We start from the raw sequence: 22397 nt of genomic DNA, 5'->3' as shown, positions 1-22397 counted from the left end.
GAAAGCACAAGAGGCAGTTAAAGCATCCAAAGTTACAATACCTGGATTGATGCTGCACTACCAGACCTGGTGTGAGCTGTCAACCCATCAATTATCTCTGAATTAATTTGCAGTAATTAGTTTAGTCACCACAATTTAACTATATTCATCTATAGGTCTGAGGCTTAATCTGCATGCTTTAACAGATTATCATGCCTTTCCACTGAGTAAAAGGCAGAAAAAAAAAAGGGTGTTGCAATCACAGTGTAACTGATAAAATTTGGTTCCAACATGTAGAATCATTTAGGTTGGAAAACACCCTTAAGATCATTGAATTCAACCATTAGAACTCCTGGTCATAAAAGGAGATCATGTTGGTCAGGAAGGATCTGCCTTTCACAAACCCATGCTGGGTGGGCCAGGTCCCCTTGTTGTCCTGCATATTTTTATTTCCCCATGCAAAGATTTTTCATACCTTCTTTCTGTTTTTGCATCATGGGTTACTCGAGGAGGCTCTCTAAGCAGAGATTTCAGTGAGCTGAATTGCTGAGTAGTATTGTCATCAAGAACTAAGAAAACAGGCACAGTAAGGGAGTCCAGTTCCACAAGAACATTACCATTAGGAGATGCAAAAAAATTCTCATACTGTAGTACACACACACTACTGAGAGTGTGAGAAACCATTTTTAAAAGACAGAAGCATGCCAAAAGGTTTTTTGAGAACAACTGATCTTGTTGCTGTATAAGTAGCAGTTTTAAAGTTTCTAATGTCAGCTTTGCCACGTGTCCAGTTAGACTGGCTCTTGAATGCCAGTACAAGGCGGTCAAACACTGCTGAAAATACTTTAGGACACAATGCGTCCATTGAGTATTCTTCACAGACTTGTTTAAAGATGCATCCTGGTTTAGCAAAGAACATTTCACAAACTGAACAATGCTGAAAAAATGGATAATGCAGTTCACTGTGTAATTCAGCAATGTATCCTTCTCTTCCATATTTTTTGAAATCCCTATCTGCCAGGCAGTAAGGAGGTTTTTCTGAATGGAATATAGTTTCAGCGATGATTTATCTTTCTCTTCAATATCATCTGCATGCATAGTATCAAACATTGATGCAAATTCTAAGTGGCCTTGATCAGCTTTACCAACAATTGAAAGGATTCTTTGGTTATGGAAGCTGGGAGAGCTACTGTAAAACTGCTTTTCATCATCTGATTCTTCTTCATAATCCTAAATCGGACAGAAAGAAAACTCCAGTATAAGTCAAATTTATTGAGAGAGGGCAGTCTGCAAGGAATAACCATTTAGTCAGCCTTTCAAATGAAATCTTTATGCTTAATTAACTTGCTTAAATATTAGTAAGTTTAATTCACAGCAGTTTCATCTTGATCTCCAATTAAATGTGATTATTTGCAATAGTTGGGCAGACAGAAATTAAATTACCTAACAACAACACCAAAAAAATTACACTGCCAACTGAACAGTAGATTTTATACTAGAAAGTGAAACCATGTCTTTCACTAAGCTCAAAATATGAGAAAGAGTTTTTCCAGACACCTGTAAGATATAAAAGCCATTCAACAAAAGCCTTAAAGCTTCAGAGAACAAACTAAAACACAAAAACATGAAATGCAGAAGTGGAGTTGGGAAAGGCTGCACAATAACTATGATCACAGGCCACTATTCCAAAAGACACACACAAATTTTGGAATTGATGAAACAACCCTCTGAAACTGGGGATAACTATAACTATCTTATTTACTAAGGATAACACTGTTCTTATTAATATACTCTACAGCTCCAGTATATCCAACAGTGTAATGTTACATTTTATTATGAAGAGAAGCTAATAGTAACCTCCAGTATGTAAAACAGGTACAAGAAAGATGGAGAGGGACTTTTTACGTGGCCATGTAAAACAAGAGGACAAGAAGGAATGGCTTTAAACTGAAAGAGGGCAGGTTCAGATCAGACGGTAGGCAAAAATTCTTTACTCTGAGGGTGGTGAGGCACTGGAAGAATTTGTCCAGAGAAGTTGTGGATGCCTCATCCTTGGAAGTGCCCAAGGCCAGGTTGGATGGGGCTCTGGGCAACTTGATCTAGGTGAAGGTGGCCCATGTTACTGTTGGAACTACACGTTCTTTAAGGTCCCTTAACAACCGAAACCATTCTACAATTCTATTAAAATACAATAAACTGAGGCACATGTAGACCAGCACATATTCTTCAAAAAGTTAATGCACTGCTGAAAGAAATAAAACATTTGAAAATAGAAACATTTGAAGAAGAATCAGTTGAAAAAAAATAATCGTATTCCTCACACCTATACAGAAAATGAAAATTTAATCAACAATTAATTACTTTAAATATATATAATAAGAGTAAATATATCTATATTTGAAAAAAACCCCATTCTTTCTAATTAGAATACCTTAAAATTAAATAATTTCACAATTATAAGTGGAAAAATGCTATTAAGTACCAGTAAATCCACAGTTTTCTCACTCATTTCTCCTCTGTCTTTCTCCAGGAACTTTGGAAGGGCGGAAAAGATAGAACTTTGGTTTTGAACTTGTTTTAAAAGGCTAGCTTTTAATGACAACAGTGATCTTAAACACTGAGATCTCCCTTTAGACTGAAAGAAATAAAAATAACAGAAAACATATTATCAGCCTTGAGCAAGACAGACACTTAATAAGTCAAAGAAGTTAGTTACTTCTGTTAAAAGCTTCAGTTCAGAAGTCCCAGACAGAAAGGGAAAACAGGTCTGCAAGCATCTACTGCACAGAAACAAGCTGTCATTTGACCATGCTTCAGGAAAGCAGAATTCTCTCAGCACCAGACAACTTTAGTTTGTTTCATACTGAAAGAATTTGCTTGCTTCATCCCTAAGAGGCCCTAAAAGTTTCCCTGTATGTAAGGTTTTCTTGCATTCTTACTAGTAACATATTTCTTTAAATGCCCAAATCCTTGCTCACTATTCTAGCTTATGCATGAATACCACGATAACTCACTTCTTCAAAAATTCAAACCAGAAACTGAATTGGAAGAGAAGTTGTATTCCATCAGCAAACACAAAAATTCTGAACTAAATATCTATTATATCTTATATGGTTGCCAACAGCTGCAGGACCTTCTCTTTCAATGGTTTCCTTTCTCCCAAACTTAGCTCAATGTAGAAGTCACAGAGAAATGAACAAAAAATGCTTTTAAGCAAGCTTTAATTGCCAGGACACATACACACTGCATCACTGGGACTGCTGCTTACTGCTCCAAAACAGCAGCAGCCTAAGATATAGGATTTAGAGAATCCTTTTTGCATCATTCTGAAAGGATGAGTTGGTCAGAGTAGCATAATGCCTGTCAATGCTCTGAACCAACTCTATAGAAGCAGAAATCCCTATTTCTCTTCCAGTTCCAGGAAAAAGTAATATAGGACAATTAAGACTGTTCCCTTCACTACATTTTACTGAAATATCATCCAGACATGAAGGGAACAAAATTTCAGGAAAACTGTGTATTCATTGTTTTGCAGATCAACACTATTCTCAAAACAACTTTATAATTCAAATAAATTTAAGCAAATATCGCAGTAAACTAAACTGAGGAACTTGGTTTAGAATTCACACATTTTCATACAGATAAAGCTTTTTACTTAGAGCTTACTAATTCATAATTCTACCTTGAAGTTCTGCAAATTCCGACGGATATTTTCAAGCTGTTGGGTTGAATCAAGCAAAAGGGATTTTATAAATCCTGATGGTGAAAAGTTGTTAGGAAATCTAAGCACTGTTATCATGTATCCATCAGAGACAATGAGGTAGGGTAATCTCGAATGTGAAGCAACAGAGAATCTCTGTCTCATAAGGTCACGTTCAGAATCTGAAGAAGCAGGAGACTGGCCAGAGTCTTGACAAAATGAGTGCTGCTGTCTAAAACAAAGATACATCAAAAATTAGGAGGCAATTCTCATATGTAATAAGCATGAACAGAAGAGAGAAGAAGTAACTTAAGAACATCTAATACCATGTATTCCACTATCCCAATAACTCCTCTCAGAATCCCAAGGAAGTGTCTAAATTTTTGCAGAGTGAGCACTATGGACACAATATTTATACTCATAAAATGCCAATATTTTGTTGCAGTAGCAACTTTTTCTAATTTAAATAAAAATAAAAACAGCTTTTGGTATCCATTTATTATTTTAAGAATTGTATTTTTTCATAATTTGACTTTAAATTTCTATATTATATATTGTTATTCAGCTCTTACTAGGTATGACAAATGCTTGAAAATGAAACTTGAAGTCACTTCTATGAAAGTCACACACAAAAACCAAAAAATCCCTCAAGATATTATTCTTAGGATTTCAGTATCAGTTCAGATATTCAAAAGAAAAATATACAAACACACAAGTCTTCACTTTCAAAAGAGGTCTTAGTCTTTTCTTACAGAGAAATCCCTCCTTAATGAGTTCCAGAAAGCTGTGTTAATATTAGCCTCATAACATATTATTGCCAAGTATAAAATTATTGTTTGTGTTTATTTGAAAAAAAAGTAGCTGCATATATTCAATAAATAAAGATAATTCATGGATTTTAATACATTTTATTATCTGACTTTTCAACCAGGTAATGTAAGAAGGTATCATAATGTTTTGAACGCCTTTTTGAGATGTAACATTTACATACTATCTGGCTTAAGTCAACCAAAATTGATGGTATTGAAGTCAACCAAAAAAATTGATGTTTTTTAAAACAAAAAATTAAACTTTAGATTCTATTTTGTTTCCTCTAATTATTGGGGCTACATTACTTTTTGTAACTTTCAGTTTACGCTGAAGAGTGTTATCAGAGATCCTTCTATTCCCTCATGCACCCAGCAGCGTGATTTCAAAATTTAGATCTGAATAACCCCAAAAGAACATTTTAAAAACTAACTAGTTTTTGTCCATGCACATATGTTATTTACAATGTCTGATATGGAAACTTTATATCAAGTTCTACAGGTAAAATTAAATACTTAGCAGGAAAATTGCACCAGATTAAAATAAATTTGCACTTCTAGTACTTCTGTAACTTTAATTTCTTCTTACATCACAAAACCATGTTATTTTTAATTAATAATACAAATACTTTTCGAAAAGCAAATCACAGGATGTGTACTTACATTGTCACAACGTCAACTTTCATCACGACAAACCCATTACAAGAAAGAGAACTATGAATGAGAAACAGATACTGAGAAGACAAGCAAGAGAGTGAATTTGAAAGATTACTTTTATGTAAAATTATAATAAATATGATAGAAAGTAAGGTAAGACCATAAGACAGAAACATATAAACATTCAAACCCCTTTACCTGCATGTTATTAGTGGATGAAATGGAATAAACTGTGCTGGTCCAAATTCTACAGAGCAGCCAGATGCAATTAAGGTCAGCAATTCACCCATGCATGTCAATAAAATCAAAGATCCACGTTTTAACATGCAAGCCAAGAAAAGGCTATCAGGAGTCCAACTCATATCACCAACCCAGTAAGATCTAAATTAGACAGGTAAAAAAATAATTTTTTCTCCGTCACATTTCCGCATCAGAAGGTTACAATATTTATAAAACAAACAAACAAACCACAACACAAAACTAAAAAAATTCACAGCGACAGCAGAAACAGCATTGAATACTGACCTGATTAACTTGGATGGGACTGTGTTACTCTTGCTACTACAACCTTTAAGGCTACCCGAAACTGTAACAAAATTCAGTGTGTTTAAAAACAAAACCTGAGTGGCCTAGAAAGAAAAAATAAATGAAAAGACATACATAAATGTTTGTATCAAAATGTCACTATTGCAAAAAAACCAACGTCTATTACTAAATAAAAGCCTATTTGATGTAATGGAAATGTTATTACATACAAAGTGACATTGCACTCCAGTATTTATTACTGTTACAGTATTTATTAAATTCTATACCTAATTCTACATTTGAAATATAATTAAGAACTATAATATACTCAATAGATAATTTGATATTCTCATTAAAATAACTTTTTCTGAAACACTCAATACAAGATCACTCTTCTGTAGCCTTATTAGTAATTAACAGCTGGAGTTTTGGAAGACTGCATCATTCCAATCTAGTACACCAAATAAGGTGGTTGATACTCTCTGTCATCGTTAGCACTAAAGAGTACATTAAGATTTAACCTGAGTTGTTCGAAGGAATAACATTATGAAGTGGGAACATCACCTCCAATACGTATTAGGCTGAGGCTTGACTGAGAATCACCAAGAATCTTTGCAGATACAATGCAGTAACTGAAATTAATTTCTTTATTATTGAAGCTTAGAATTGACAGAGGAGTTTACATGGACTTCTAACTGAACAAAATATTCAAAACATAACAAGCTGTAGTAGAATTTTTTAGCTATGGATATCAATGAGAATATAAACCCATCTATCTCCATGAATCCTGACAAATCATCCTAAAACTGTGTTTTTAAATTCTGCTACCGCTTTATTTAAACTGCAGTATTAGCTTAAATGATGTACTATCATACCTTTGGATCATCTTGATTAATGGCTACTGCAAACAGAAGTCCATCTCTTGCAAACGCACATAGCAAAGCTCCTCTTGACTTTACAGACACACACTGAGGAACCAAGTTAACAAGGGAACAAGTCTGCTGTACCCACTGGATCTGGTATGGCAAAGAACTGGATACCAACAAAAAGACAACAAAACCAAGTGGTTACTCTGTTATGCTGAATGGGATGATTCATTATAGTAAAAAACCATGCAAGACAAGACTATATAAAGCACAAACAACAACAAAAAAACAACCTTTTTTTCTTCAAACACCTTACAAATGAAAAAATATTTTGTATTTACACGAGTTTAAACATTATGCCATAGCATTGAGAATTATTTTTATGGGATAGGAATTTAGGCTATATGTATAGATATATACCTATACATTCAAATAGATATAGATGCATGACATAATTAAGGCAGATGCATTCTAGCCAGGAACAGCTTTCTCAGACCTTGTAACACTACCCACAAGAATACTCAGAACTTGAAAATCAATAGTATGCTGCTCTGAACGAAGAAGTTGTCGGTGCCCCATTACTGGATGTGTTCATGACTTCAGGCTGCAGTTGCTACATATATATACACATTTCTACACTGAGTATGTTATGCTCTATTTCATTTTCTATATTACCTGAAAGACATTATCATGTTACTGATAAACTTAGTGGACATTAGATCAAGGAGGACATGATTACTAGGTCAGTATCAAAGTACCACGTCCAGTTTAGGGCAAAATTTTAGCAAGTTTTTCAAATGACACCTGCAGAGGACATTTCCATTTAAACTTATAGATTTGTGTATCTCATTTAGGAAAAGGAATCTATGCTCAAGATAATCGCTCAATTGCATTTTTAAATGGTTGTATAATTATTTCAATATATGGTCCCAACTCAGAGAAACACACATGCACTCTTTCACAGCCAAGCAAAAGAGATGAAAAGGGGAACAGAAAACAAATAAAATACACAAATCTGCATAATAAAGAAGAGGAAGATGTATTCAGGGCATTCATGGCTGCACAATATAAGAAATAGAAGAAAATATAAGATACATAAGCAATATGAGGAAAAAACCCAAGAAAAAGACATTCCATTAGCATGATGCAAAAACCTCTGACAGTAAAACGTGTGCACAGATGTGTATGTATGCATAGCCACCCACACAGAATGATAAATACACTCAGTTTTATTTAGATGTAAGCTAATAATGAAATATGGAATATGGAAGTAAATGCTGTTACATTAATTACATTTTACAAGGATCATGTAGCGATAGGACAAGGGAGAAGGGCTTTGAACTGACAGAGGGTATGCTGTGAACTTACATATGTAAACACAAGTAAGAACTTGTAACTACAGGATAATTGGACATAAATGTGTTCAGTCGCAGCTCTGAGTCCCAGCTCTAAATAATAATTAAAATGGTCCTGAGGGTATTGTTACTTCAGATATCTTTGAACTTACCTAACATGTTTAAAGGTATTTTCATGCCATCGAAGAACCAAAAATGTGAGCACCAAACACTCTTTAGAGTAAAATATGAAAGTGCATAAACAGCAATCACCCAGTATCTGTGGGAAAAAAGGACACAATCAAAACGAACACAAAAAGCTCATTACACACAATTTTCTCTTTAATTATCTATGCAATTAAATCAATAGCTACTACAATTCAGATTAAATAACATAATGTTGTCATTCAGAAATGTAAGGGCTGGTAAGAATATTAAAAGGCTAGATAAACTCTGATCTGATCCAGTAGGGCTGTTCTTATGTTGTCATTAAAGGTAACATGACCTGAACTATTAAGTTTACACACAATACAAAACGGGCAGCCATTGCTCTCAAAATTCAGTATAGCTTCTCTGGCTCTAATTTAATTAGGAAATTAAATGATTGCTTTAGGGCTTATTTTTTACCTCATTCTGTATGAAAGCAGCATGCAATCCAACTTCTTTTTCTTCAGTAGAAGGTAACATGACTGATTTATCAGGTAAAATTTGTGTCCAACGCCCAGAAGAAGAGTTTTTATAAGAGGATGTATTTTCATGTTCTGTGCTCTCCCACAAAAAGACACATGCTGTAGGAGTAGTTAATAGTGCCTTTCTGCCATCTCCAGATACATACAAGTACAACCTCATTAAACACTCTGGGGAAAAAAAAAACAAAACCAAAAAAACAACAAACAAAACCATGTTACAATAGTTTCTGTTCCTTTGTTAGACATAGAATGAAAAACAATAGAGAAAGGAAATTTCTTTTCTTGTCTATCCCAAGAAATTCAAGCTGCCACCTTAAGTATCTTCCATTTCCAGCTTCACCAGTGATAGCAGACCTTGGGCAGCTATGTCAGAAGGGATGTCCATTTTTCTGCACGTTATGAATTATCTTTCCCATCAGACCCAATCATCAGAGATGTTTCCTGAGATTGCCTTTCTTGAAACCCAACTTTCATGAAAAGAAGCAACAAATGTGTAAGTGCTCTACTATGTATTACCTTTAGCTCCTAATTGCACCACTAATCTTCCCTGAAATGGTAGAATTGCTTGTACAATACTTCACTTCACAAGCTGGTGTCAGTGATATTTCCAATACATGATAATATTTGATACTTAAGTTTGCAAATATGTGCCTTTATTTTGTTGTCTCCAGCTAGCATTTGTCATAAAATCCCACTTACAGAACAGCTTCAAGTTATCCATATGCTGTTTACATCAGATGTACATCTGCTCTAAAGTATTAATAACCTAGTCAGGAACCGAACAGCTAAATCTAACGATTAAAAAATACACTTACAGCTTTTGAAAATTAATTACTACTTAAAGGGGATTACTAAACACAAATTCAAATGACAAAAAGGACACTTGCCAAAGTTGAGCTAGCTTACAAATTATACACATGCAAAACAATGGGAAAATATAGCTTTACTCATGAAATAAGATTTAAGGAAAAGAAAACAACTTTCCCTCTATTCCATTTTTCACAGGATTAATTGAAAAATATCTACCTTGTGCTGCTGCCACTACTTTCCTGGACTCTTCAATTGCTGGCACAATTTTCAAACAGTCCTGATCTTTATTCCAAAGAAAGAGCTCTCCTGTTGTAAGTATTCCTGCCAACCAAGCAGCTGTGTTCATTGGGGGAGAGAAGTTTTGAAGGATATTATTATGAAGTACTTAAATTACTGCTCTTCCATCTTAGCCACAGTTCTAAAGTTGACAGTAAACTGGCAAATCCTTTAGATATTCTTTCTAGACCGTTACAAATACAAATAAATAACATGAACTTATAATACATGAGATATTATACTTAACCGTTTCCTGATATTGTTAAGACAACCACATTTTTCAACAATGACTGCAGCTGAGGGATTTTCTTCCTTGTCTTTCCTGATACCAGGTTAATTTCATTTATATGTTTACCATCTAGAAGAAAAATAGCCTCTTTTTCCTGTTAAAAGAATAAAAGAGCATTCAATTTTTTAAAATATTATTTTCTACACAAGTCTGCAAAATAATGCAGACATAAAAAATGTTACAGTAAATAATAAAAAAAAATTTGTTAAGAGCTGCAATTGCCATAATAACTTCATTCTTCGGCATACCTGCTTTACGGTACAACATCATATCTAGCATTAACCTACAGATGAATTTGATTCACAGGTTTCAAACTACCAAGCTAATTTTACAGTCATTATTAAAAACTTCTTAAAAGTAACTCTATGTGCTAAAAAGATAACAAAAATTGGACGCAATCTATCTTGTCTTGTAGTGTTTAATTTAGTGTTTAATTTGTCAGTGATTCCAATGAAAAAAAAAAAAGAATTGGCCTCAAATTACTACCTACTTAAATTCCAATCACAGATGAGAAAAAAAAATTACTCTTGTTTTATTGAAAAAGTCTAAGAAAGCATGTCTTTCAACAAATGCAGGATGCAATAGGGAAAAAGAAATTGTTCACGTTTCCCACAACATTCTGTAAAAAGTTATGAAAAACTAGAACCACCAAAACAACAATCTCATATAAGCGACAGGTAGGTCTTTTGTGAAGGAAAACAAAAAAAAAGGCTCCGCATTGTTTCTCTGAGAAATCTTGAATCTCTAAGCTCATGTCAATAGGATAAAAACCCAAGCCATTTATTTTAATAACTCTTAATATGCATTCAAATCACTTCCTGAGGCTTTTTTTACCTAAACCCTCCTCAAGTAAGTGGAAGTACAAAGTATTATATAATTAGAAACCCTACTCTTAACAGAATTTTATTTAAATGGAAGTTCATTACACTTACTTGTCCAACCCACGAGATGCGAGGCCACGGTTTTCTTTGCTTGATAGATGTAGAGATGAGCACATCGAGCTTAATCTCCATTCTTATTGAGCCTCTAGATAACCATTATACAGAAAAGGCAAATAGTGGCTCTTTCACACATTCATAAAGAATCTGAAGAAAGGAAAAACAAGCAAACAAAAAAGGACCAGAAGTTTCTGTTATATTGGGGTGGGAGCAGGAACCCAGGCGCAAACTCTTGACTACAGCAGCTTCCCGCTGAACACTAACAGAGGTGATGCTTACCCGTATTTCAAAACTCTATTTTCGCTTTGACCGCTTACGGGTGATGTGCTGTTCAGCCGCGAGGGTTATTCCACAGTCGTTCAGGTGTTGAGAGAGAGAAGCCGCAAGACAAAGTACATTGCTAAGAACTCTAAAAACACAGAAAACGGGGAAAACGCCTCGCAGCCTCCTAGTGCAGGGGATCAGGAATGCCAGTGGCTGGGACGCCCCTGGGAGGGCCGACCCGGAGCGGGGCCAGCCGCTCACCCGCGCCGGGGGACGAGAGGGCGGCACCAGCTGCCCTCACCGCCTCCGGGCGCCATCCTCGGGAACTCGCCCTGTTTGTCCGAGCTCCTCCCTCGGGAAACGAACAGCGGGAGGAGCGGCGGCCCAAAGCGATGCTCACTCGGCACAACTGCCGGAGCCGCAGCGCTGGGAGAGCCCCGACCTGGCGGCTCCGGCCCCGCTCCGGCTCCGGCTCCAGCCCCGCCCGCAGCCCCAGCCCGCGCTCTGCCCCACTCCCCCCGCGCCGCCGCAACCGCCGGGGCCGGGCCAGAGCAGGGCGCAGCCGCAGCGCCGCCCCAGCACTGCCCCCGCCCGGGTGGCTCCGGAGGGATGGTCCCGGGGGGAGGGTCCCGCCGCACAAGGGCGGATCTTCCTCTGCCTCCCAGAGCCAGGTTCCGCGTACAACCGCCGGCTACCCCCTCACTTCTGAGCCCGCCGGCTTGGCAAACCGGATGGGAGCCTCGCTCGCAGCCTAGAAAGCCAACCGCATCCCGAGCTCCATCCAAAGCAGCGCAGCCACCAGGACGACATAGGTGATTCTGCGCCTCTAATCTGCTCTGGTGAGACCCCACCTGTAGCATTGCGTCCAGCTCTGGGATTCCCAACACAGGAAGGACGTACACCCGTTAGAGCGGGTGCAGAGCAGGGCAGCGATGATCAGGTGGCCGGAGCACCTCTCCTATGAAGGCAGACTGCGGTTGTCCAGCCTGGAGAAGGCTCTGGAGAGACCTCATTGTGGCCTTTCAGTAATAAACAGGAGCTTAAAAACAAGGGGGGGGGGGGGGGGGGAACTTTTTACAAGGGTGGATAGTGACAGGACAAGGGAGAACGGTTTTAAATAAAAAGAGAAAAATTTTAGATTACATGTTACAAAGAAACGCTTTGAGGGTGGAGAGGAACTGGCACAGGTTACCCAGAGGAGTTGTGGCTGCCCCATTGCTGGAAACATTCAAGGCCAAATTGGACGGGGCTTTGAGAAACCTGGTCTAGTTGAAGATGTCCCTGCCCATGGCAGGGGGGTTGAACTATTTGACCTCTAAGGTCCCTTCAACACAAACCATTCTGTGATCCTAAAAAGACTGTGGGGTGTGGGAGTGAGAAAGTGGCTGATACTTACTTGCCAGCTGAGGTTAAACCATGACAACGTGAAATACAAGTTCTGTGAGCAGTCACTTTGTTTCATCACTTTGAAGAAATGTGTTTGATTCCCTTAGAGCAGCTATTCTTTCACACTGCCTTGTTTCTACCTTCTGCTACCTTTCCTTAATCACAGTCTTGATTGAGAATTAGTAACACTAACACAGAAGGAAAACAGTCCAATAAAAGTAATGATACATTTGTTCATAATGTTAATGACAACTGGTTCACATTCATGTTAGTCAGTTACTTCCCTCTAATTGTCACTATTTATTTAATCTACCACATTAACCCACCCGTCTCCTCTGATCTTAGTTTTTCACATCCCTCCAGATTTAAAATGGGAAACAGAACCTACCCTTTCTCCATCTGAAAGCTGAGCAAGTGTTATGAAAACAACAGGTAATGTCTACACTGCAATTACCTCCTGTCATGTGAAAAATACCAGAGGTAACTTGTGATACACTTTGAAATACTCTTACTTTGATAAACTTGTGATGTTGCCAGAGGCATCCTTATTTTATGAACGAGAGAAAAATACCCCAGAAGTTGAACCTCCAGTCTGTGACTTGTGACTGTTCCCAATTCTTCAGTTAATTCTCCAGATCTGAGAATAGAAATCTGCTTACATTTATTACAGAATAACAACATACTTTCATATAAATGTTAAAATTTAGTCAAATACATCAGGCAAGACTGTGGACATCATTTGTATGAAGCAAAGTGCACTAACTTGACCAGCGTAAATCCATATCCCTTGTTGTGAAACAAAGCTATCAGCAGAAAGTAACTTCTAATCTCTAAAGATAGTATATTTTACATGGAAAGATGCAAATCTTTTTCCCAGGACACACAGGATTTCCTCTATGTAAATACTTCGTAAGGAGATTTTAACACCACCAAAGGAAAAAGCTAATAGTAATATTTCACATTTATTTTGATCCAAAGAGGTAAAAAAAAATGCATTTTAATTTATATATTACTTCCCTATGTGTATTCTTTGGCTTAAAATCATCAGAATGTATCTGTTAGGTCAGAGTGACAGAAATGTACTCTAAGTAAAGTAGAGTAATTAGATCTTGTAGAAAAGGCTCTGTAGAGCACTCATTTATCATGTGAGGAGCAGAGGGATTGATGCCCACATTCTCCAGCACTTTTCATTTCCCCTCTTCTGGACTCAAGGCCCTTTGGTGGGGGTCCCATATCCTCTAGAGCCACCAGGAGGAACAGAGTGGAGCAGTGGAAGTGTGCTGAGCCCATAACACAGTGGTCAATGGATTAAAACCATCCTCTGCTAATAGATTGTTTGTCTTTCATAAGGCACAAGAGCTAGCAGTCCCCAAAAGCAAGAAGTTGGACAAGAAATCAGCATGGCAGAGTAGGGAACTGGTGCTAAGACTAAAGGCAATGAAGCAAATGCACAATCATTGGAAACCAGGACAGGGCACCTGGGAAGAGTATAGAGATGAAGTACGGCTGTGTAGGAATGAGGTGAGGATGGCCAAGGAGAAGCTGGAACTGAACATTGTCAAAGGATGCAAAGAATATTAGAAAGGGTTTCTACAGGTATGTGAACCCATGAGGTGCATCACAGAGTCCTGAGGAAATTGGCTGTAGTTCCCAAGCCGCTCTTCATGATATTTGAAAGGTCATGGTCGGCAGGGGAAGTCCCAGGCACTGGAAAAAGGCAAACATTGTTCCCGTCTTTAAAAAGCGTAGAAAGGATGATTCTGGGAACTACTGACCTGTCAGCCTCACCTCTGTGCCTGGGATAATCACAGAACAGATCCTCCCAGAAGCTATGCTAAGGTACAGGGAGAACAGGGAGGTGATTCAGAAAAGCCAGCACGGCTTCACCAACCCAGTGACCTTTTGTGATGGTGACTGCATCAGTGGACAAGGAAAGGCCTACAGATGTCAGTTATCTGGACTTCTGTAAAGCCTTTGACATGGTCCCCCACAGCAGCCTTCTCTCTAAATTGGAAAGATGGATTTGATGGGTGGGCTGTGAGATGGGTAAGAAATGGTTGGATGTTACACCCAGAGGGCAGTACTAGGTCAGTGGCTCAGAGTCCCAAAGGACATCAGTGAGAAGTGACAACCCTCACGGGTCTGTGTTGGGACCAGTGTTATTTAGTACTTTAGCAATGACAAGGACAAAGGGATTGAGTGCACCCTCAGTAAATCTTGAGGTGAGTGGTGCTGTTGACACACCTGAAGGATGGGATGCCATCAAGAAGGGCCTGGACAATCTTGAGAACTGGGACCATGAGAATCTCATAAGGTTTAACAAGGCCGAGTGCAAGGTGCTGGACCCTGGTCAGAGCAACTCCCAGTATAAGCACAAGGCTGAGGGATGAACAGATTGAGAGCACTGGAGAGAAGGACTTGTGGGTGGTGGTAGAGGAGAGGCTGGACATGACCTAGCCATGTGCGCTCACAGCCCAGAAAGCCAAACATGTCCTGGGCTACAGGACATGGGCAGCAGGTCAAGTGAGGGGAGTCTAGGAATATACACAATTTGGTGTTCGTGTGCACGTAAGGAAAGCAGACAGAAGTCATTTCATGACTTCTTTATTTGATTTTAACAGATACAACATTTTATTAGAATGGGATAGGGAAAATAATTTGATGAACAATATTAAAAGTTCTTTCACTAACAATACAAATTAGATTGCCAATTTCTGCAGCTTCATCCCAAACATTCTATTTAGAGAGGCAGGTTGTATTTAAAGTGACAGTTATGAAATAATGATTATCTTTGTTATTGCAGTTAGGGTTGCATCATTACTCCTCTGTATGACCACATTTACAACCTGACTCATCTACGTACACTTTTATCATCATTCTGCAGTTGTCATTTCTTGTTTTGATAATTCTAAAACAGCTATCACGTAGATTTTGCATCCTGATTTTCCTCATTACTTTAAGTAAAATAAAAACATTTTCTAAATATTCTTATCCCCAAGGCAAAGATCAAACAATGAATTTTATTTCAACATTAAAAAAAAGCTTTGTCTTGTTAAAAAAATGGTAGTAGTAAAAGAAACTCCATTTGTTACATTTACATTCTACAATTTGTAGATACCTTTAGAATAGAATGAATACATAATAGAAAACTGCAGCAGGAGAAACAACTTCCTCAGGATTTTTTTCTGAGGATTTGTTCTTTCAGAGATTCAGTGCAGTTTACATTACCTGCACTAACGATTCTGTTACTGCACTAGTCAATCAGGGAAGTCGTTCTAACTTGGCCTGTAGAGATTTAAAATTCCCAACAGTTGTCTGAACCATTAGTGTCGGACTCATAGACTGAAGTTCAACCAGGTAGCAACTGACAGCATCCAAGCAAACATTTGTGAATCTCCGCCTGTTAGGAAAACACAGAATAATAAGGTCCTTTTTGATCCTGTATATTAGAATTAACTTGAAATAGAAAGTGAGCATTCTTTCAGTTTCAATGGAATAACATCAGGAAGACATCTGTCAGCTACTTTTAGTTTTCAACTATTTATTACAAAAAATTATTTTTGAAATCTAATGCTTGTGACTACGGTATAATGGGAAAATAAATGAACCATTACTTCTTATTGGATATTAAATATAAACTATAAAACACAATACAGTTATTAGCAATGCAAAATATTTAATATTTAGATACTACTTTAGATATGAATACAGTCAATGTATTAGTTATTAATTTAGATAGCAATTTAAATTAGAATCAATTCTCAATTTAGGTATTCTAATAAGTTACTGTATTTAAATTGGCAAATAGAAGACTGATCAAGTGAGAAAAGATAGAGGTAAACTGTATGTGGACAGGGATATTTACATGTATGTTTTCAAAAGAATAAGAAATATTTATGTTTAGAAGATTTATGAAGACTGCCTAGTTCTGCTCATTATTTTTGAGACAAGATAGCTGTGACTGAAGCTCAAACTGAATTTTGCCTATTCAAATAAAAATTGTCAAAGCTAGAGATGATATACAGGCAACTTATTCAAGTACTTAGCTATTTTTTCACTGGAAATTTTTTTTAACATTACACCCACATTTTTGCCTGGTGTGAACTAAGCTGAATTTTAGTCTTGGACACTGCTTCATCATCAACCTCTTAAAAACAATTTGGAAAGATCTATCTCAGTGTTTAGTCTTCTCTTTTCCAGAACAACTCAAAACTTCTAGAATTTCAACATGAAAAAGTTCATTTTTTAGTCACAATATGCCCTTTTCTAATTCTCCTTCCACTTTTCCCACATTGCCTCACATTTTTCCGTAATACTCCTTGAAGTATGTTGCCAAAAATTTACAAAATAATCCTCTCAATTCCTCATGGATCTTCAGTGAAGTGAAGAAAATTAACTTTGTTGTAGCAGTTTATATGGAGAACACTAAAAGTTTCTAACAAATGGTTTTGAATGAAGAGTGTCAGTGCCAGTAAAACTGCTAGGAATAAAATACTAAATTCACCCAAAAGAAAAGAAGAAAAGCTTTGGGGATTGTTGAAATGCAGTATTTTAGAGTATTTTATATCTTCCATTTTTTATTAGGATATAGTTGCCATTCTTACCTCATAGCTACTCTGCTTGGATCCTGTACATATCCTGATAGTAATACATGAATACATTCTAAGAGGTGTAAAGGCTTTTTCATTCTATTCCAATATGGGTCCTAAAAAAAAATATCCGAAATATTAAGGATAAAAATAGTAAGGACACAAGAAAAAAAAAATTGTGTGGTGTGTACACAAAGTGCCAGCTGTGGTAATTATTTATCTTAATCTACATTATATCTATATTAAAGTAATATTTTAAGCACTAAAACATACATGAATTTAACTCAGTTTTCCATTACTAAACAGTCCATAACATAATAGATTATAAAAAGTTCTGAATTCCTAGGAATCTGGGTAAAAAGAAGCCAATCAATTCTCTGTTTATTACATCAATGGATCAGACAAGCTGTAGTAATACAGCAAATTTTAATCATTATTAGAAAACAAAATTAATATGTTCAATAGATGCTATTCCTTCTGCAACGTAAGAATTCTATTTCATCCTAAATCTGCTCTAGGTGGAGTAAAAGAACTAAAAAATTTCCTCATGCTCTAGGATTGACACGAATAAAACAAACAGGGAGGGGAAAATGCAGCTTTAAGAGTCTTTAAATAAAGAAAACAAAATTATGAACATGATATTTGACCATATTCCACCTTACATTACTTTATGTTTCCCACTAAAGACAGACCTTGATAGTAGCTGAAAACAGAATTTCTCTTTTGTGCTATCTTCCTTACCCGTGCTTTAAACAGTTGGTCATATACTTCAAGCAGCCTTTGCAATGGGACTCCAATTTCTTGCATGGTGTATGTTACAAAACCTACATCCCAGTTCAAAGAGCAGACCTGTTGTTCTAGAAACTGCACTAAAAAATCTGGAGGACAAAAAGAAAGGGAATATTTAGATTGCAACTTTTTAATGGGAGTCTTTCAAAGAAAGGCATTTAAAAGTAATTTATTCAAGGTTAATCTTTCTTTCTTCCACACACTTGGTACCTTTCTTCTGTGAAGCACACGGAACAGGTTCCCTCAGTCTACACTGAGGGAAGGCTACACAAAACTTAACTACCTCCAAAGATGGTATTAGGCTATCAGCGAGGCATGGCAGGGATTACTCACACCAAGGACTTTGTTACAGTTTTGCCACGCAATTATGCTGTCAAGAAAAAATTAATTAACCTTTTTTCAGCACAAAACACATACTACCATTACATTTGCTAGAACAGCCAGCAACACTACTAGAGTTTTTATCAGGTTTTAGTATCAATAACAATTAACAGTGTATTGTTTAGCACTAAATATTCATACTGAATGTTGTTGCACAGTAGTTTAGTATTATAAAAGATTGATTGCTGAACAATACATTTGCCAGGTTTTTATATAATACCAAGTTGTCAAAACGTGTGAGGACCTCAAAAGCAGAAACTCCAAAAAGGATCCAGAAATTTCCTGAATTCTGTTTTCAGAATTTGCCCCTTCAGACAGCAGCAGATATTTCAAGAGATAGTAGATAAACGTGGTTGTCTAAAATCTAATTTTATATATAAATACACTCTTTTATGTTGCACTTTGATAGAAAAAAACTTTACTACTTTCTAAAATGGGATCTGCACAGCCATATAAAATGCTACTGCCATCTAAACTTCATTTACTTCCTGTTTCTTTTAGGATTAAAAAAAAGACAGAAATTTCTTAGTTTAAAACTTTGTTAAAAGGCTAAAAAGAAAGCTGAAACCCATTCACGTAACATATATGCTTATTCAGTATGCAGGCTAAACAACTTGCCTAGAGGAAAGTAACGAGGTGTGCCAGCATATATCTTTCCAAGCAGTGTCAACTTCAGACAAAGTGCTTGCATTCTGTCAGCAGGGCTCAGAGATACACTATCGCTCAATTCTGAAAGTGGAAAGAAAACAGGGAGAACTTGAGAAAATACTATTGTCAATACAAAATCAGCACATGGAAGTGAAAATACAACTTTTTCGAGCGTATATTCACAGATGTTTACATTTCATTGAAGTTCCATGCAAATCTACTTAAAACACAACCAAACAAAAACACATCCCCAAACCCCACAACAAACTCACTACCACATAGCTTTTCCTTCAAAACCCTGTCGATGTTGTTTGCACAAAGGCAAACTCGAGTCCAAAATCCAAGGGGAAAAAAAACACAAAACAACCAAACAGGAAGAGAGAGTGAATTACTAACTCATGGTCACAGCTGAGTGGCCAAGTTTGCAGAGCTGTGCCCACTACTCTGTTCCTCTATAAATGGACAGAAACCGTACACTTCCACTTCTGTCAACATTATGCATGCAGAATTCTCTGAGGATTTTTTAATTTTTGTCATTATAAATTTATTTACATTTTAACATTTAATTTACACTTAACATTTTTATTACAATTTCTTAACAGTGAAATCTTCAGACAGAATTTCACATATATTCTGAAGTTCACATATAATGGCATCATGGGATGAAACAACTTTTGAAATGTTATCTGCAATGTGATTATTCAAGACTTATGCACAGCATACTCGAACACATATGTAAAAATATCACTTTTCTGTCCTTTAGGCACAAAACCCAAAGGTAATAATGTTAATTAATTACTAGTTAACTACACTAAAGAAATATATTACAGAATAGTCCAAAAAAGATGCATCTCACTTGGACAGCATAACAGCAGCAGCACACTCAGTTTTAAAAGCTATAACTGTACCAGTTTACTATAGTTCTAGTTTGTACCACTCCTAGTCCACTAAGACCTACCTTTTTCAATGATTTCTTGCCAGAGAGTCTGCACCAAGATAGGGTCAGAATGACCTGCACAATGTATAATTGCAAGCTTGCACTCCGAGAGCTTAAAAGGGTCAGCAAATTCTCCATAAAGCTGAAAGAAAAATTACCAGGCTTTATATTTCTTTTGGGTTAAAAAAGAAATTCTAAAAGTCAGCTGTTCCTTGTGTGGTAGACATTCGATTAGCTGAAGTGCAACTTAAGTAATTGTTGTCAATCACTAATTTTTTTTGCTATATTTAGTTTCACTTCTTAGGCACAATCCCAAATTTTATATGAAGTTAAAATTCAAACTGTTAAATTTTCAACAATTTTATCAACAAACAAAGAGACTTAATAAAGAAGATGAACATGTAAAAGAAATCAAGGTACTGAAGACTGAAAGACTATCGAAGTACAGAAAACGACAGTGTAGGGTAACAGACATTCTGAAACCAGGAATGTTAAACTGTCTATGACTTTTCCTATTCAGCACAGGATCAGTCTTTGCAAAACACTTTTTCCCCCAAAAATTTTATAAACTGAATTTTAACACAGGGAAATTTCAATTACCTTGGTTATATCCATCAGCTCAGCATCAAGTTGGGAGATTGCGTCTTGTACTGAAGAATGATGGGAATACTGACGCTGTAATGTTTCTTGTATTTGAAGCTGGATCCCTGCAACCTTGTTTAAAATGGAAAATACAGTATTTCAAGTCTGAAGGAATTTAATCAGAGTTTAAGAATACACCCAGAATAAACTTTAACTTATTTAAATGCGGAAATGTTACTGCCTTACACCACTGAATCTATTATCATATCATTATTATCAATCAACTGCATAACTTTGCCATATCAGGAAGACAGTACAGAAATCAGAACTGGTAATAAAAATGTCATGTGCCAATGAGACAAAGTGAAATAAAGCATTTATGGTGTAGCTTAATTTTTTTCCTTACTTCCATTTTCTCTTCTAGTTCATGTAGGAATTCACCATCTGCAGCTATAGAGGATATGGCCGTGGAACTTTTGGCACTCAAAATGGCACGTGCAATGTATTCAAGACGCTGCTGAAGAGAAATTTCTGTGCTGCAAAACAAATATTTCAAACAGGATGGGTACTTTATATAATTATTTGAGGATTAGTTACATTTTAACTTGACCTTGGGAATTAGCATGTGGCTTTTCCTGATTTTACTAAATTGTGCAGGATATGATCCATCCATGTAACCCCACCTTTGTCGCAGGCTCAGTTCTAATGTATTTCTTAACTCACTGCTCCAGTTAAACTATTGCATTATAAAAATCTGTGTAAGAAATGACCACTTAATATACGGTACTTACAACACGAAATACATTGCAAACTCATGTATAATACATAAAATAAACGTTACCATTTCTTTCCAATAACTGTCTGGATTCAAAACTAATATATTCTATTAATTTTTTTTAGAAAACCTCCTTGGGCATTGGCATTTTCTTGTCCTTGGCCTTTTCTTAAGATACCTACACATAAGGTCTTGATTTTAGTTTGTTTGTTTGATTTTTACCTAGTTACCTCAGTGTATGCAATAGATGGCACATAATCCATACCTGTGCAGGTCAGCCAACTTAGCCAAGACTCTGGCAGCATTACTAAAATTCCTGTTCTTCTCAAAGTATCTCCACAGTAAATCCATATAGCGAACTTTGTTTTGGTCAATCTTGGTCATCCGCACCAGGTAAGGTTCCAAGAAGGGGGCAGTAACCTGCAGAAATCATAAAGAGAACATTTATACTCTTGCTCTTCCTTGTTTCTTTAAAGCACTCGCATTGTTACAATTAACTCTTCTAGTTTGCTGTCAGTAGATGAGCTCACCTGTAACAGTTTGTCCGCCAAGTCAGCTTGTATCAACCAGTTGTAAAGCGCAATACTGAAGAGTTCATCTGTTGAACGCTGAGCCAGCTTTAGCATTTGTTCGAACTAAGGAGGAAAAGGCCAAAGCTGTTATTCCACATGTAGTTACATTACATCAAACACTGAATTCCTATGCGACAATACTTCGGTACATGTTATTCGTGTGTCATCATTTCTACAGATTCTCTAGATATAGAAGCCAATTCACGTCAAATCTTCACTTTGAACGAATCCATAATTTTATTAGAACAATAAATTCTATACCCCTTCAAATCACACTATTTTCTGGAGTGCAGCCATGACTTTTTTTGTGAGTTTCTTACATGGTGCCCTGCTTCTTCATTGCTTAGCATGTTGGGGTCAGATGACAGCACTGGAGGACCTGGCTTTTTGGGTACACTGGGAGACTGAGGAGCAGCTTTACTCTGATTCACTAACTCTTGAAGGGTGTCAGTGATACACTTGTAGCTGTTCAATCTGTAAACAGAGCAAAAGAAAAGTCTCATAATTTTCATTGCAACTGTCTATGAAAGATTATTCTCAAGTGTTGTTATTGTATGACTTTGTAGACAGTTACTAAAACTGAAAAATGTCATAGATCATTTTAA

The 22397-nt window shown here is 36.7% G+C and overlaps 2 protein-coding genes and 1 long non-coding RNA gene across 7 annotated transcripts in view; 1 reads left to right on the top strand and 2 right to left on the bottom strand.

Moving 5' to 3' along the window:
• Positions 1 to 11421, bottom strand: part of CPLANE1 (ciliogenesis and planar polarity effector 1) — a 56671-nt gene extending 45250 nt beyond the window's left edge. For 2 of the 4 annotated variants that reach the window (XM_027634680.1, XM_027634682.1), the window contains exons 1-13: positions 11149 to 11421; positions 10864 to 11016; positions 9890 to 10025; positions 9583 to 9702; positions 8495 to 8724; positions 8041 to 8147; positions 6543 to 6699; positions 5668 to 5771; positions 5341 to 5523; positions 5149 to 5199; positions 3662 to 3911; positions 2462 to 2614; positions 455 to 1209 (exon numbers count right to left, since the gene is read on the bottom strand). In XM_027634680.1, coding sequence (XP_027490481.1) covers positions 455 to 1209; positions 2462 to 2614; positions 3662 to 3911; positions 5149 to 5199; positions 5341 to 5523; positions 5668 to 5771; positions 6543 to 6699; positions 8041 to 8147; positions 8495 to 8724; positions 9583 to 9702; positions 9890 to 10025; positions 10864 to 10944 — 2327 coding nt within the window. In that variant the 5' untranslated portion in view covers positions 10945 to 11016; positions 11149 to 11421. Of the gene's footprint in view, positions 1 to 454; positions 1210 to 2461; positions 2615 to 3661; positions 3912 to 5148; positions 5200 to 5340; positions 5524 to 5667; positions 5772 to 6542; positions 6700 to 8040; positions 8148 to 8494; positions 8725 to 9582; positions 9703 to 9889; positions 10026 to 10863; positions 11017 to 11148 lie in introns of those variants that run through there. The other 2 variants (XM_027634683.1, XM_027634684.1) reach the window with 2 other exon arrangements.
• Positions 11422 to 11684: 263 nt separating this feature from the next.
• LOC113943191 lies at positions 11685 to 20968 on the top strand. The gene is made up of 3 exons (XR_003526227.1): positions 11685 to 11972; positions 12883 to 12951; positions 20870 to 20968. It is a non-coding gene; the product is annotated as an uncharacterized LOC113943191 (long non-coding RNA).
• The window catches only part of NUP155 (nucleoporin 155), a 29413-nt gene continuing 22126 nt past the window's right edge, over positions 15111 to 22397 (bottom strand). For both annotated transcript variants that reach the window (XM_027634626.1, XM_027634627.1), the window contains 10 exons: positions 22113 to 22266; positions 21751 to 21855; positions 21486 to 21640; positions 20852 to 20981; positions 20464 to 20577; positions 19885 to 20005; positions 18897 to 19007; positions 17850 to 17986; positions 17124 to 17224; positions 15111 to 15919 (listed from right to left, as the gene is read on the bottom strand). In XM_027634626.1, the coding sequence (XP_027490427.1) occupies positions 15781 to 15919; positions 17124 to 17224; positions 17850 to 17986; positions 18897 to 19007; positions 19885 to 20005; positions 20464 to 20577; positions 20852 to 20981; positions 21486 to 21640; positions 21751 to 21855; positions 22113 to 22266 (1267 nt within the window). In that variant the 3' untranslated portion in view covers positions 15111 to 15780. The remainder of the gene's footprint in view (positions 15920 to 17123; positions 17225 to 17849; positions 17987 to 18896; positions 19008 to 19884; positions 20006 to 20463; positions 20578 to 20851; positions 20982 to 21485; positions 21641 to 21750; positions 21856 to 22112; positions 22267 to 22397) is intronic.

Source organism: Corapipo altera, unplaced genomic scaffold (genome assembly GCF_003945725.1).
Source record: "Corapipo altera isolate COAL_440 unplaced genomic scaffold, ASM394572v1 61411, whole genome shotgun sequence".
In the NCBI taxonomy this organism is placed as follows: domain Eukaryota; kingdom Metazoa; phylum Chordata; class Aves; order Passeriformes; family Pipridae; genus Corapipo; species Corapipo altera.
The sequence above is the reverse complement of the archived record's forward strand: the minus strand, read 5'-3'. Positions and strand labels throughout refer to the sequence as shown.